At 40.3% G+C, this 13,721-nt stretch overlaps 1 protein-coding gene and 2 non-coding genes across 3 annotated transcripts in view; 2 read left to right on the top strand and 1 right to left on the bottom strand.

Moving 5' to 3' along the window:
- Positions 1–13,721, bottom strand: part of ca10a (carbonic anhydrase Xa) — a 329,872-nt gene that overhangs the window by 17,772 nt on the left and 298,379 nt on the right. Inside the window, exon 5 of the mRNA XM_041973118.1 lies at positions 6,389–6,484. Coding sequence (XP_041829052.1) covers positions 6,389–6,484 — 96 coding nt within the window. The remainder of the gene's footprint in view (positions 1–6,388; positions 6,485–13,721) is intronic.
- trnak-uuu lies at positions 12,910–12,982 on the top strand. The gene has a single exon. It is a non-coding gene; the product is annotated as a tRNA-Lys (tRNA).
- Positions 13,418–13,490, top strand: trnaf-gaa. Its single transcript has one exon. It is a non-coding gene; the product is annotated as a tRNA-Phe (tRNA).

Raw genomic sequence — 13,721 nt, 5'->3', positions numbered from 1 at the left:
ATCACTGGAAACTGTGAGGGGCAGCGTTGCAATATGCTCATGTGCAACCAGTGAAAAGACAGAGAAGAAGAAACCACGATGCATTACAGACCACACAGACCACCACCGTTTGCTGCACTGCCTCTTTTCATGCCTCTTTCTGAGACTGCACATTATCATGATCTCTTCTACTGTCACCATGAAACTGATGTTGGAACTCAGAAGGGAACTCTGAGCTCTGCACTGCCCTCTAGTGGATGTTTTAATGACTGACAACCAAGTCCTGTGGGCAGTGGCACACGACGACGTTTCACACAAATTTCTGTACGCAATTCCGCATGTTGGCTCAGATACTCTATTAAAGAAACCCATAGAACAAACTTTTATAAACGACCACAGGATATCGGGCAGTATGCGACGTGAAGGAGCTGCTGAGAGAAGCAGCGGATGTGATTGTGGAAGCTTCCAACACTGAACTTCTACTTGCTCCAGAACTGCAGTCGGGTGTGTGTGTGTGAAGTCATGTTTAGGTGTGTGTGTGTGTGTGTGTGTGTGTGTGTGTGTGTGTGTGTGTGCTTTGATTGGTATTTGAGATAAAACATAATTTGGTGTGTGACTACTGGTGTTTTTAAGATGCAAAAACATTATAATTATTATTATTATTAAAAGTACAAAAAAAATAAAGTTTCATTTAAACATAAAAACACTGATATGACCAGGATGTGTACACTTACACTATGGGTTTTTATATTTTAGTGTCACATCTTTTATTTTTTAATTATTCTATGTTATTGTGCTTCATCTTTAAACAGTAATAGAGTAAACAGGTTATTTATTTTTTATTCTACATGATTATGCATATTTGATTTTATTTGTTTCAGTTTTATTAGACGAGAAAAAAATCACCTTTTTGGTGTAAACAGATATTTTTGCTATGTAAAAATATCTTTTAGTATTATAGTATAGTATAGTATAGTATAGTAAAGTATAGTATATGTGTGTATGTAAATTTAATGTGAATAGTTAAAAACAAAAATGAGCTCACGTTACACTACAAGCAATCTTTGAATCACCTGTTGAGTCATATGAAGATGTGGTTTCCTGTTAGCTTAAAACCAGCTGTACGACACTCTGTGTCCCTTTTAGCGAATGCCTTCAGCAAGAGCAGAAGCCAAGCATTCATGAAATTTCTGTCAGAAACTTTGAGGAGCCTTTGGGATACTAAGGCTTTTCATCCATTTTCTATTCAGCTTAGTCCAATTAAGGGTCGCGGGGAAGCTGGAGTCCATCCCAGCAGGCGAGAGGCAGGTACACCTGGACAGGTCGCTAGTCCATCTCAGGGCAAGTCCCAGATTCATGTAGATAATTGGTAAAAATGAATGTGACAGTGGAGCACAGAAGGAGCATAAACTGACTGGTGACTGCTTTATTATATGAGTTTTTTTCCTGGAATGAATTCCCAGGATACTGTAGGTAAAAAGAAAAACAAAAAAACAATAAAAAACAAACACTTTTTCACCAAACCGTTTAGTGATGGCTGCTTTTTGAGGGCAGACTCATTTGTGCCATTTGGCTGTTTGCCCATCTGTAGTACTCATCAGCTAACTTCCACCTTGCAACACACAGGAAGCACAGCTTTCCGCACTGTTCCCTAATACTCCTTAATGCCGATGTAAGTCCTTGATCAGGTCAAATTTAATAGGCATTCAATATAAACAAATGGGTAGGCTAAGGAAGTGGTTAGTCTGTGTTAATAATCTGGCGTCCTGGAAGGAAGATACATTCGTATTTGGATCATCAAATCCATCCATAATATTATCCAATAGATAGAATCATCCAGTTCATATTGTATGATTGCACAATAATCTCATACATATTTCCAAACAGTCCAGGAAAATCTGTAGACGGGCATTATTTCTAAACTTAGCATGATAGAGTGAATTGTTCAGGTAAATCTAACAGAAAAGAGCAGCTGCTGACTCTAAAACATGCTTTCTAATAGCTGAAAGAAGTACCTTGCACTTCATGTCCACCCCTCACGCCCATGGCTCACCCCGTTCTTCCTTCATCTATCACTCAATCATGCTTGGTGGACTCCACAGCTCTAACTGTCGACATGTCTTCGGGCGAAGTGATTAAAAAGATATGTGCTCATCCTCTCTCTCCCCTCACTGCACGGAAATTACTTAGTCTCTGACCTTTTTCATGCGCTCTTCAGGCAGGCATTATTCCTTAACAGCCACTCGTGCTGCTCCCTGGATTTCCTGCTCTGTCTCATTATTTCTAAAGAAGCTGGCTGAAGGGATTCAGTTATTCTGTGTCTTCAACTCCAGAAATGTCCTCACATTAGGTGTGAGAAAAGAACAGACTTTGTACCATACGGCTGGATGTCTATCTGGCACAAAACGTTCAGATATTTTATCCATAAACAACAAGAGAGTGAGAGAGAAAGTTGTGCTCATACTGTAAAACTATGTTCCAGCATGACGTGAGCCTTGTTTCTACCCCGTGTGGCCCGATGCCTTCCTCCCTCATGACTCTACCCACAGCATAGGTGCTCTTCGTGGCATTCTGAGTCTCAGTAATGAGGCTGAAAACCTGACAAGGCCTTTAAAGGCACGAGTCACTGTAAAGTGAGAAAAATGAGCTTCTATACTGAGAGAGATTTGGCTAATAACCACTTAACTGCTCTGTGAAGAAAGTGACTGTGAGCTACATGCTTAACACAGTGGGAGTGGAGAGACACTTAGGAAAAGAAAGACGGAGTGGGGTGGGTGTGTGAGTGGGCAGCAAGTGTTGGAGCATGATTTCTTTTAATGGCACATCGCTGGTTATTTTGCAATGTGCACATTGAGAAAACTGGATTTAGAAGGAAGTCTGTGAAATGATGCATCACAGCATTTATTTGAAAAGAAGGATCAGTATGAAAATATTTGACCTTTTCTTTGTTTCTTTTACAGTTTAAGCAGCAAAAAACTAGGATCAGTGAAGACAGCAAACTGTTTAAATAATGAAGAGTTTCCTCGTCTGACTGCTGATGAAGCCATAAATCTGGCAGCTGGAGCAAAGTTGAGGCGGTGTGTTGCTGATGCTGCAGGTCTCTCTATGTAGCCATGACTTATGGATTATCCCCTGATTGTCTTGCAGCCGGATTATGATCAACTGGAATAGAATTAGACTAAAGTGGATTGCATCTGACTGGACTTGAAATGAACCTGCGTACTGCCACGTAACTTTTGAAGGGAACTGGTGCTTTATGAATAAACTAGACTGGAATCCTCAGCCTACAGTGTGATAACGTCTTCTTTTAACAGAGTTCTGGGGGTGATAGTGTCTTCATGTTCTACATAGACAATACCAGGATTCTACCAGTTTGCTTTTGTTTGAGAGGTGTGGAGCAGATTTGTTTGCTATTAATAAGTTGAATGGCCCATGTCACCTGTATCTCAGGTGACACTGAATCAATTGAATGAGTGAAAACATTTTTCTCAGGCCAGTCAAAGCAAGTTTTTCACTAACTTGGACTAATATGTATTTAATATTACATTAACTGGATTCTCATTGGATTATAGTGAGATGGAGTGAGGTTGGTGTAGGTTCTCAGTCATCCAAGTCCGTCCTGGTGATCCGAAGAGCTTGAATCGAAGGCAGCTGGACTTCCTTGTGTCTCTTGAAAATGTTTAGCCTCTTTAGTTAGCCTCTCATCCAAAAAGCTTCAGTCCTAAACTGACTGGTAAGGAATTCTAGGTCTATAAACTAAAGTTTGGCCCTTCACACATACACATACACACATATATACATATATATGTATGTCGTGGATATATATGGTATTTTGTGCCCCTACAAGCGATTGTAATGTTTTCTTTTTCACAGTAGCTGCCCTCTCTTTAATCTAGCTGTTCAAGTACTTTTAGTGGCATTAAGACAATTAGTACCCGTATCATCACATGATCCATTATTACCTTCTTTTTACTTAGAAAAGGTCGACACAGAGATGCAGTGCTGCACGTTGCTTTTCCAGGGTCATTTCCTCAGGCTGTCACACAACCACTCCTGCAGTACTCCACATCCAAAGCTCAGCTCATCACTCATATCCTCCTCCTACACACTCTCCTGGAGGGGCAAGTTGAGAAGGTTTGACCTAGGTCATCATTTCCTCTGTCTCTATAAGACTGACTGATGGGCCCATTGACATTGGGGAGCTCATTAGCAGCGAGCAGCTGAACTTTTCAGCCTTAGTGCGAACAGTGGCGAGGATGTCGGCTGATTCTCTGATCCCTGAGCCTCTAATTCAGCATGGAGACGTCTCAAAAACAACAAAGAGTGCTGTCATCAGCCTTACAGTGAAGCTCAGCGCCGACACAAATCCACGGAGCACATTGTTTCGCTCTGCGGGATAATTGGATTGTTAATTGTTCGTGAATTGGGAGGTCTTGAGTTGGTTATTTAGAATATTTAAGAGGGAGCATTGAAGTGGTGGGCTGGGAGTACACATGATAGTACAATACAATTGTGTTTAAAGATCATTTAGCTCATGGCCCACAAAAACAGAGAAACACCACCAAGACTAAGAGCTGCTGGTGGATTTCAGGAGATCTAAAACACCTAGCCATCCAGTCTGCATTGATGTAGAGGAAGAAGGACTTGGGTGGTTCTGGACCAGAAACTAGAGTGGTCTTCCAAAACAGACACTGCATAGAGAAAGAGACAGTCTCCTTTTCTTCCTCAGGTCCTTTAATGTCTGCAGTGACACGCTGTTGCAGCTTTTCTATGCTGCTGTCTGAAGGGGGAGCAGGATTGTGGTGATGGCAGGTGAGGTTCTGGGAAAAGCCCACCTGCCTTTTGTGAATATTTATACTGAAAGGACGTGACTGATTATTATCATCCGAGATGAATCCGTGCTGTTTCCAGGGTAATGCTACACCGTCTGGAAGAACTGAGGTTAAACATGCGGATCAGAAAAGTGTGTTTGGAAGTTTGTTTGTTGCTTCGTGCGCGTCATTAAAAAAAGACACGACTCCACATTTCTTTTGTTCAGTTTTAAGGTTTAACATAACTAACTAAAATGATTGTATTAATCAATAAAACTAAACTTAAAGTTCAGCAGGAGGTTCTTTATCAATCCCCACTGGGACCATAATGGTGTAGATAGTTTGTTTTTCTTCTTTTTGTTCATTTTTCTATAAATTAGAAAAAATTATTTTAAAAATCCTAAAATATGACACCTATATTTCTTATGTTATTATTATGAATAAATATATATTTTAATTAAGTAAAATATAAATGAAAACAATTGTATTCTGTAAAACACTTTGAATCACCTTGTTGATGAATTGTGCTACACAAATAAACTTGCCTTGCATTACCATGAAAATGTGGAATATAAAAAGTATTTTATCTATTTTAATGCTTGATCATTAAATCAATATGGACACGATGACCAGTCTTGTAGTTCAAAACATATGATAATAAAATATTATTAACACTTTTCTAAACAAACATGAGAAAGTAGTTAACGTAGCAACAGATAAAATACAAATAAAGTCAAACAGCTTGAAAAAAAAAAAACAATAAGAAACATAATAAATTTTAGGGAGTCATTTAAATCAATCAATTAAAGTCTGATCAATCCTCATGAGGGCCGAAACAAAGATAGACACAGAAAATAATAAAAGCAGGAAAACTGTTTTTTTCAACTGTTGCTCAAGTTCAGGCCCTCGATGTCTTCTTAGGAGGTTTTTCTGAAAATAAGGCCTTCAGGCATCCCCCTCTTTCCCCTTAAAAGAGGTAAAAGTAAAGTGTTTGATTAAAGAAAAACAAGACTGGGATTAAGAAATGAGAATGAAATCAAAATAAAGTGGGAAATCCTTAATAATCCCTGAATGGAAACTGATCACGAGTCCTGATGACAGCGTGTTGCAGAACCTTGTCAGTCTTAGGTCAAAATATTCTGACAGGTTGAGATTCAGGGGCTGAAGGCTGAGTTCCATTTCAGTGGACCTCCTTCACAGCATTCACCCATTTTAATGAAGTGACGCTGCTTTCAGTACAAGTCAACATGTCTGCTGTCAAACAGGCTTTTTCTTCCTGCTGCTGTGTTTCAGCCCTCCATCACACTCCCAGCTGCTGCTGTGTGAGTGTTTCCTTCCAACACCAGGATGCTCTCGTTGGACAAAGGAGAAAAATACAACACAAACGGGGTCCCAAGGGTTAATAATTTAAATCTAACTATTTAAACACCAGATAAAACCAGATCAAGTTCCTCCTCACAGATTTACTTAAATGTAAAAAACTGCCATCCAAAGCAGTTCTGCTGGATTTCCCTCATTGTAAAATGTCATGCAGCACATGCCGCTTCGAGGTGAATTTCCCATGAGTGAGAACAACCTTGGTTTCCAGACAGACTTACCTTCATAAATATGGACACGATGACCAGTCCGTTGGGGCTTTTAGCAGCTTCGGTGTAATTTGTATACAGCTCATGATTGTAGTGAATCAGTTGAACCTAAAAAACAGAGAATATGGACAGAAATTACTGACAGAAAACCACCAATGTGATGTTTTTAGCTGCTAATTTAAACATTATGAACTTGTCTGAAGGGAACAGTGAGTATAAAACAGAAAGCTTGGATCTTAACATCCTCTCTGCCTCATATCATGACTCCCTTGTACACATAAATCCGACCTCCTGGCTACAACGTGTCAGACGAGTTAAAAGGGAAAAATCAATACAGGATCAAATATCATGGATTCCCTCACACAGCCAGTGTAATGGAAGGAGCTGATGCTGGGAACATTTTTATTCTGGATGTAGATGTGAATGGAAGTAATAAGAGGGACATAAAGAGGCACGGATTCTGTCATCATTTGATCCAAGGCCAGCCTTCTCTGACAGGCGGAGGTGAAAGCAGCTACACCGGCTCCCAGCGAGCGGTTAATGTTTCTCTGACACAGACGCTTCATCCTCTCCAGTATTCCTGCCTTTTAACGACGTGGATGTGGGCAGGAACGACTGCTCAATTTCCACCTCATAAAAGGGAAGACAGCTGAAAAAGAAGTCTGCGGTTTTAAAGTCTGTTCTGACAAAGAGTGCATTAATGACCAGTTAAGAGCCTGCAAGGACGAGTCCATCTGGCAAATGTAGAGCTTATCAGGAAAGTCTATTTAATACGGTATCTTTGAAGTCTTAATGTGATGGTGAGTTGATGAACACAGAGGGAAAAGGCAGAAAAGGAGACCAGACATAGAAAAAAAGAGCTGAACATGATTAAATTTATGATCAAATATGAATATCTTAACCATAAAGTCCCTTATAGATTTGGATATATACTGTGTTGCCATTAGCTGGTCTGGCTGGGATGTTTAGTCAAAGATGAACATAAACTAACGTGATCACAGTTGTTCCAGCCTGTTCATGCCTGGGTTGCACATGGCTTCCACAAAACTGCTGTCCTCTTTTCAGAGCAGAAAACTTCAGGTGCCTCTTCTACATCTTTAATTTAACTATTTAAATGTAAAGCCTGTTGAGGAGTTTAAATGCAGAGACTGGGCCAGTAATAAAAATGGAAAAGAGAAAAATAAAGATGAAAAAGAGAGAAAGTGACCACAGGAGATCTTTCTTCTTTCTTTCCATCAGCCAAATAAAAATGAGCACACAAGTCAGTAAATGTATTTAAACAACACTTTTAGAGAAATGTTAGAGGTTTTAAAAGTAGAACAGGAGGCAGAACCTTCGGATGTGTCGGACCCCTCTCTGCCCCTTTCAAAAGGCCCATACCTTCTTTAACTTTGAGATTAAACTGTCATTTCTGGTGAAGCTTACAGCTGGGGCCTGCTCAGGTGACTCTTAAGGCAGATTTAGGCTCATGCTGCGTCTGCGTGCGGTCGGTTACAGCGTTGGACTTGAGCGTAGGGGGTGCACGCCGTTTTGATGTCGTGTTGCAGTTTCTCCTCCTAACCTGAAGGTGGCAGCAGGGGTGGTATCAGCTGGTAAACTCACCAGGTCAGAGTTCTTTTGATGCTTCAGTTTGGTATTTTCTGTTTTAAAACAACAGTGGCATCCAGTACGGTTCAGTGTCTTTATTAGCTTGTGGAAGAAATAATTGGATCAGCCTCTCATCAACTTGATTCACTGGTTATTGCTTTTAAAAACGGTGGTTACCACACAAATTCAGCGAGAAGATCCAGACATCCGGCAACATGTGATCCCAAACTGACCAATCACGAGACAGTACCTCCGCATAACCGTCTACGTGGCAGGGGTGCTCGTCAGGTCTGGAAGAGGTGCACGTCGAGCCTCTGCGGACCTACACCGAGCATAAGTCCGCCTTTAGCCATCTCTTTGGTGAAGTCCAGCCAACTGAGAGACCTCCCATGATGCACTGGGCTCCTTTCCTCACTGGTTCCATAGAGTTCTTCTCTCTGCTGTTCTATCTTGTGCTGAGGATGGTGATTGAATCAAAGTGAAGATTTAACCTTGTCTTTAGCCCAGTGTTTATCAAATGATTTGATCCACGACCCCCAAGATGACATACATTGGTGTTAGAAACTTCATCAATCAGGAGGTTTTCTGTTTCACCACGGTAACAAAGCTCCTACATGCCCCAAACCAGCCTCTCAGCGAGGTAATGCCAAATTCAGATTTTGAATATGACGTGAGTAATAACTTTGTTGTTAATGCATTAATGTGTTAAAAAATGAATAAGTTAGTTTCACAGATAATCTCTTTGCATTAACACATTCATTTAGACAGCCCTAGTAAAACTTCCACATTTATTTGACAAATGTAGGCTATAATTATTATTTTTCTCTTTTACAAAGATCCGGCAGCCCACCAGAATCATCTTGGGACCCTCAGTTTGAAAACTGCTTTAATAAAACAACTCTTCACAAATAATCCTTAATAACTAAGTTACACTGCAGTTGGAATTACGTTTTTCCAACTTGATAAGTGTTTTTTATCGTAACTAGTCTTGAAAACTGGGAGATGTCTTTAGGTAAAATTGCTCTGTGTAACTTTCTGACCTTGAAAATATGAATTTCTGACTTGTTTGAAGGCACAGAGACATTCATTATGCCCAGTGTCCCGGGGATGAGAAACCACACTTCACAACTTTTTCCTGTGGGACACTGCGTCATGTTACACCTGACCTCTGGTTTATGCACCATGTAAGACGCTAGCAGCTGGATATCAACACACCAACTGAAAGTGCAGCATGGTCGATTCATCAAAGAAACGCAAGATGACATTATCAGAGGAACAGTGGGAAAGAAACAGAGAGAGGAACAGCAAAAGAGTTAAGACAAGAATCGACATTGCACTGTCCCTTACTGGCTGGAGGGATCTCAGACTACAGTAGGATCCAGGATGGATGCTGAATTAGCTGCTGTTAGGGGGCACCTTACTGAGAAAATCTGCCAAAGTTTAGTAGTGCTTCTCTAAAATGAGCTCCACTTTTTCACATTTCATCTCCCCATGTAGCTTTAAGATCCAATTTCCTGTGATTATCACTGATTCTCAACTAAGTTTCAGCATCAAACAGAAAATCATGTCTCATGTGTGACTAAGAAAAGTCATTAGCTTGTTTTTCCAAATGCTCATTAAAGCTGCAGGCTCAACAACAACACTAGTGCACCCTCTGGTCAGTTGAATGCACCACAATCATGATGCCTATAGGTTGGATTTTTACACAAGTCGGTGCTCTTAAACCTTAAACTGTCACAACTGTACTATCCTGCTCTAATCTTTTAAGGTTTATCATAACTTTTTCATGGGACATCTGAACCTCATGCTACATCCAAATCAACAGGTATTTCCTGAGGTTACGTTGACAAAGTAGAGCGCATGGGAAAACCTGGCTGCTTCAAGCCTTCAAAATGCTGGAGAGCAGCAGGCTTAGCATGCGGTGGCCGCCAATCATGCTTTTAAAAAAACAGACAAGAAAAAAATGGGTTGATTATAAATCAATGCAACGCTCTCACTAGCTTAAAGAAAATTCTTTTTATTACTTAAATAAGCCAAATTTCTAACCTGCGTATTCATATTCATTGCCCTTAGGCTGCAGCAGCACAATATTTTAATGGTAAAATACAAAATGAGCTGCTATGAATATTTCAAGTACAAAGGGGTGGTAATGATTTTCAGATCTCTCCCAAAGGCTCCCAGTCTTTCTTTTCTCACCTCCATAATCTTCTCATCCTCCCTCACTGGCAAAGATCTTGGCAGGTACTGTACAGGCGGATATAAATAAACAAATGTAAGCAGAGAGTAATTATGAAATGCTCAACCAGGGCGGCACAAAATGACAGAACGTCTATAAATGCAATCAGGGGGAGCGAGGAAGTGATTAGGGCCCAACGCTGATCTGATTAGATTTTTAGGTGATAGCGTCAGAGGCAGCCAAAAGTATTCATGCACTCCGTCAGTGACAAATTGCACAAAAGTTTGCTGCTGGTGGGCAATAAAAAGGCCAGCGTGGGCCATAATAAAGAGAGAATGTCTGCCAAATGGAGAGGAAAGAAACGAGGGTGAGGAAGCAGAAGAGGGAGAAAGTAGAGGTTGTAATTAGATACAGAAATAGTTAAAGAAAGAACAGAAGAGAGAAGCTGCTGCTGCATGTTGTCCAGCTCTGCATCATTTATCACAGTGTTCCTCTGTTCAACCAGGGACTCGCAGTAACTGCTGAATTCACTAACACCCCTGCACATTTAACAGGTATGGTCTATTCACAATCAGCAATAACACCGTCTCCCTGATGTCTGCTGAACGGATGCAGGAAGATCCTGCAGGAAAGGACGTGAGAGAAATGACAGATTGAGGGCGAAGCAGCTTTTTATTACTGGAAAGATTTAATGTGAGGAGAGATCGGTGAATTCAGAATTATGGTCCATATCCTATGATGATAAAAAGACATTAGTTGCATTACTTACTGGTCACGTTTTAGATATCTTTAGATATCTTTTGATTGGACAATTGAACTATGCTCATGTGCCGCTTCAGCATGAATAGATGGAATCTTTCAGTAACATTAGTCCCCAAAAAATGACAGAGAACAGGAGCCATCTGTTCTCTGAGAAAAGTGGAGAAAACACTGCTGTAAGGAGCTGAGGCCAGTGCATGTAAATATCCCCAGCTGCTGCAGAGATAATTCATCCCGGATTTAATGCTGATTCGACTGTTTCCCACTGAATATAAATGTTAGATGTCAGCGGGTGTTGCTTGCTTTACCCAGTGAGAACTTATACAGTAGGATGCTTTTATTAAAAAGTCTTGGTCCAGCCTTTAATTCTTCCTATTTTGCTCCCAAGCAGCCAGACTGTCTTGTTATCTTGTAAAGTGCTCTTGAGCAGTACTGCTGGATCTCTGAAAACCTTTCAAAGTTTTGCTTTTGACATTCAGCTGCTTTTTCACTTATTTTTTGCTTATTTAGGCCTTGTCTTTTTTGGTTCATTTTTTAAACCTTTTAATATTAATCTGTGAAACTTTGGGCATAAGAAAGGCTCCATGGATGAACCAGTGTTGTCTTAAAATAACATAACATAACCATTTTATACTGGATTGTTAGGCTTCTAGAAGCCTGTCTCAAAGACACACCTTTGTTCTCATTTATTTAGTTGTACATCTGAAAAACAGCAAATATAATAGACAGACATTAGCTGTCCTTTGAGCGATATTAGTTATTATGGCATATCTCAGTGTGCAATGTAATGTTCTATTATTTGAAGAGAGTGGACAAAAGAAGAAGTCTCAGGCCAAAAACAAACAAACAAACAAAACAAAACAAAACAAAACAAAACAAACAAACAAACAAACAACAAACAAACAAACAAAAACTATGTTAAGCAGATGAGAAGGATCTCAAAGTGGTGTCTTTAAACTTCTAAATCCTGAGGTTCCCAGGGGGTCGTTGAAAACAGACGGAATGGAAAAGGACATTTTGGAGACGTCCCCTGAACTATCTGCACTAAAACTTTGCTTCACTTTATCAAAGCTGACCTTTACAGAGATGATGCACATATTGTTCTATGAGCTGATAGAGGTTCAGAGCTACAGCTGAATCAATCCAAAGAGATTCATATTCATCCTGAAAGAGTTTTTTTTTTTTTTTTTACTTTGTGCCATTTTCATTTATTCTTCAGAAGTAACACATTTTACAAATCTCACTTTATGACTAAATTTCATCATCGGTCTGCAATTTTTGAGCATAAGAATTAGGCACAGGGATCAACCCTTAAGGCACCAGTAAATGTTCAGTTTTTCAGTTTTGATATTAAGATTTTAAACGTTGTGGCTTGGAAGTGGTTGGAGATAAAGGTATATGGTAAATGACAAAACCTGAGTTTACGATTGGAGGAAAAGTACTCATCTCTTTTGCATATTGAATGAGAATCTGCAAATAGCTGAGAAGTAGAGGAGACCAGGACGGTTGTAATGATTTTGACATTTCTGTCTCTAACTTTACTGAGCTCTTTTAGCTCAGTAAGTTTAATCCCCATCTCAGCTTTGGCACCCCTGGATTGCAGACAAGATGGACCACCCAAACTGGGTCACTTTATCAGACCTTTTCCCATTACTCTCTGGATAGCTCCATTTCAAGGCGGTCATCCACATTTTATGTGAATGGTTCACGATGTAAAACAGCATCCTTCATTTCTGGAGCGGGAAACCAAATGTCTCTGTGTGTTCTATTCCAAAGGAGTAAGCAGTGACATTCATGGATAGGAAACATGGTCTTCCAGGAAAATTAGCCACACTTCTGGCCACGTGAAAGTATAGCAAGCAATGAAAGTTGTAGTTTTACCCATATGAGTATTATCATTGTAAGAAAGAAGACCCTTTTAAACTATCTTCCTGAGCACAAAAATAATAATGATGCCAGAAAAAAAGAATGTTGTGCAGAAAATTGTTTACACAGAATTTCCATGGCAAGGGCCTGGGGAGCTCAGACGGCAGAGCATCAGACTTTTAATCTGAGGGTCCAGGGTTCAAGTCCCTGTTCAGGCATGTAGAAGCTGTCTTCAGCAGTTGATTGCCTATCACAGCCTTTTGCCCCATTCCTTTGTCCTTGGCTTGTAAAACATACAGACTACGCAGTGCAAACACTTCTAGTTGATGAAAGCCTCGTCCATTTGAAGGGAGACATTTTTGCAAGGCGGCACATGTTTTTCCTATTGTCATACAATGGAATAATGACACAAGGCCATTGTCCCTGAACTATACAGTCAGTGCACTCTTGTGCTTCCTGTTGTGGATTGCAGGTCCTTTTTTCACTTTGCGACAAATGCTTTGCATTAGCCGTATTTACACATGCAATTAAAAGGCGTATCGTGCATTTGACAGTTCATGTGTGTTTTAAAGGCTTTGTTTCAACCTGGACAGGGATACGCCATCTGCTTTGTGACAAACTTTAACCTTAGAACGCTTGCAGGAGGGACGCAGGCCGAAATAGCTCAGCTGGGAGAGTGTTAGACTGAAGATCTAAGGGTCCCTGGTTCAATCCCGGGTTTCGGCAAATGCAGATGGACAGCAGTTATAGGCTTTCCACTTTAGGAGTGAGTGCATGTTGTTTTCATCACGACTATGGTCATCTAAACTTCCTCATCGTCATGGCAGACACAGACCTTTCAGAATGTGGGAATATATTCCTGTGCTCTCTTGGTGACAACAAATTCGAGCCAGTGGTCAATAGAAGGGATAATTTCATCACCAACTTCAGTACCACCTCAGTTTAAAAGACTATGCA

This window comes from Melanotaenia boesemani, chromosome 21 (genome assembly GCF_017639745.1).
Source record: "Melanotaenia boesemani isolate fMelBoe1 chromosome 21, fMelBoe1.pri, whole genome shotgun sequence".
NCBI lineage: Eukaryota > Metazoa > Chordata > Actinopteri > Atheriniformes > Melanotaeniidae > Melanotaenia > Melanotaenia boesemani.
This window is presented reverse-complemented; position numbering and strand designations above follow the sequence as displayed.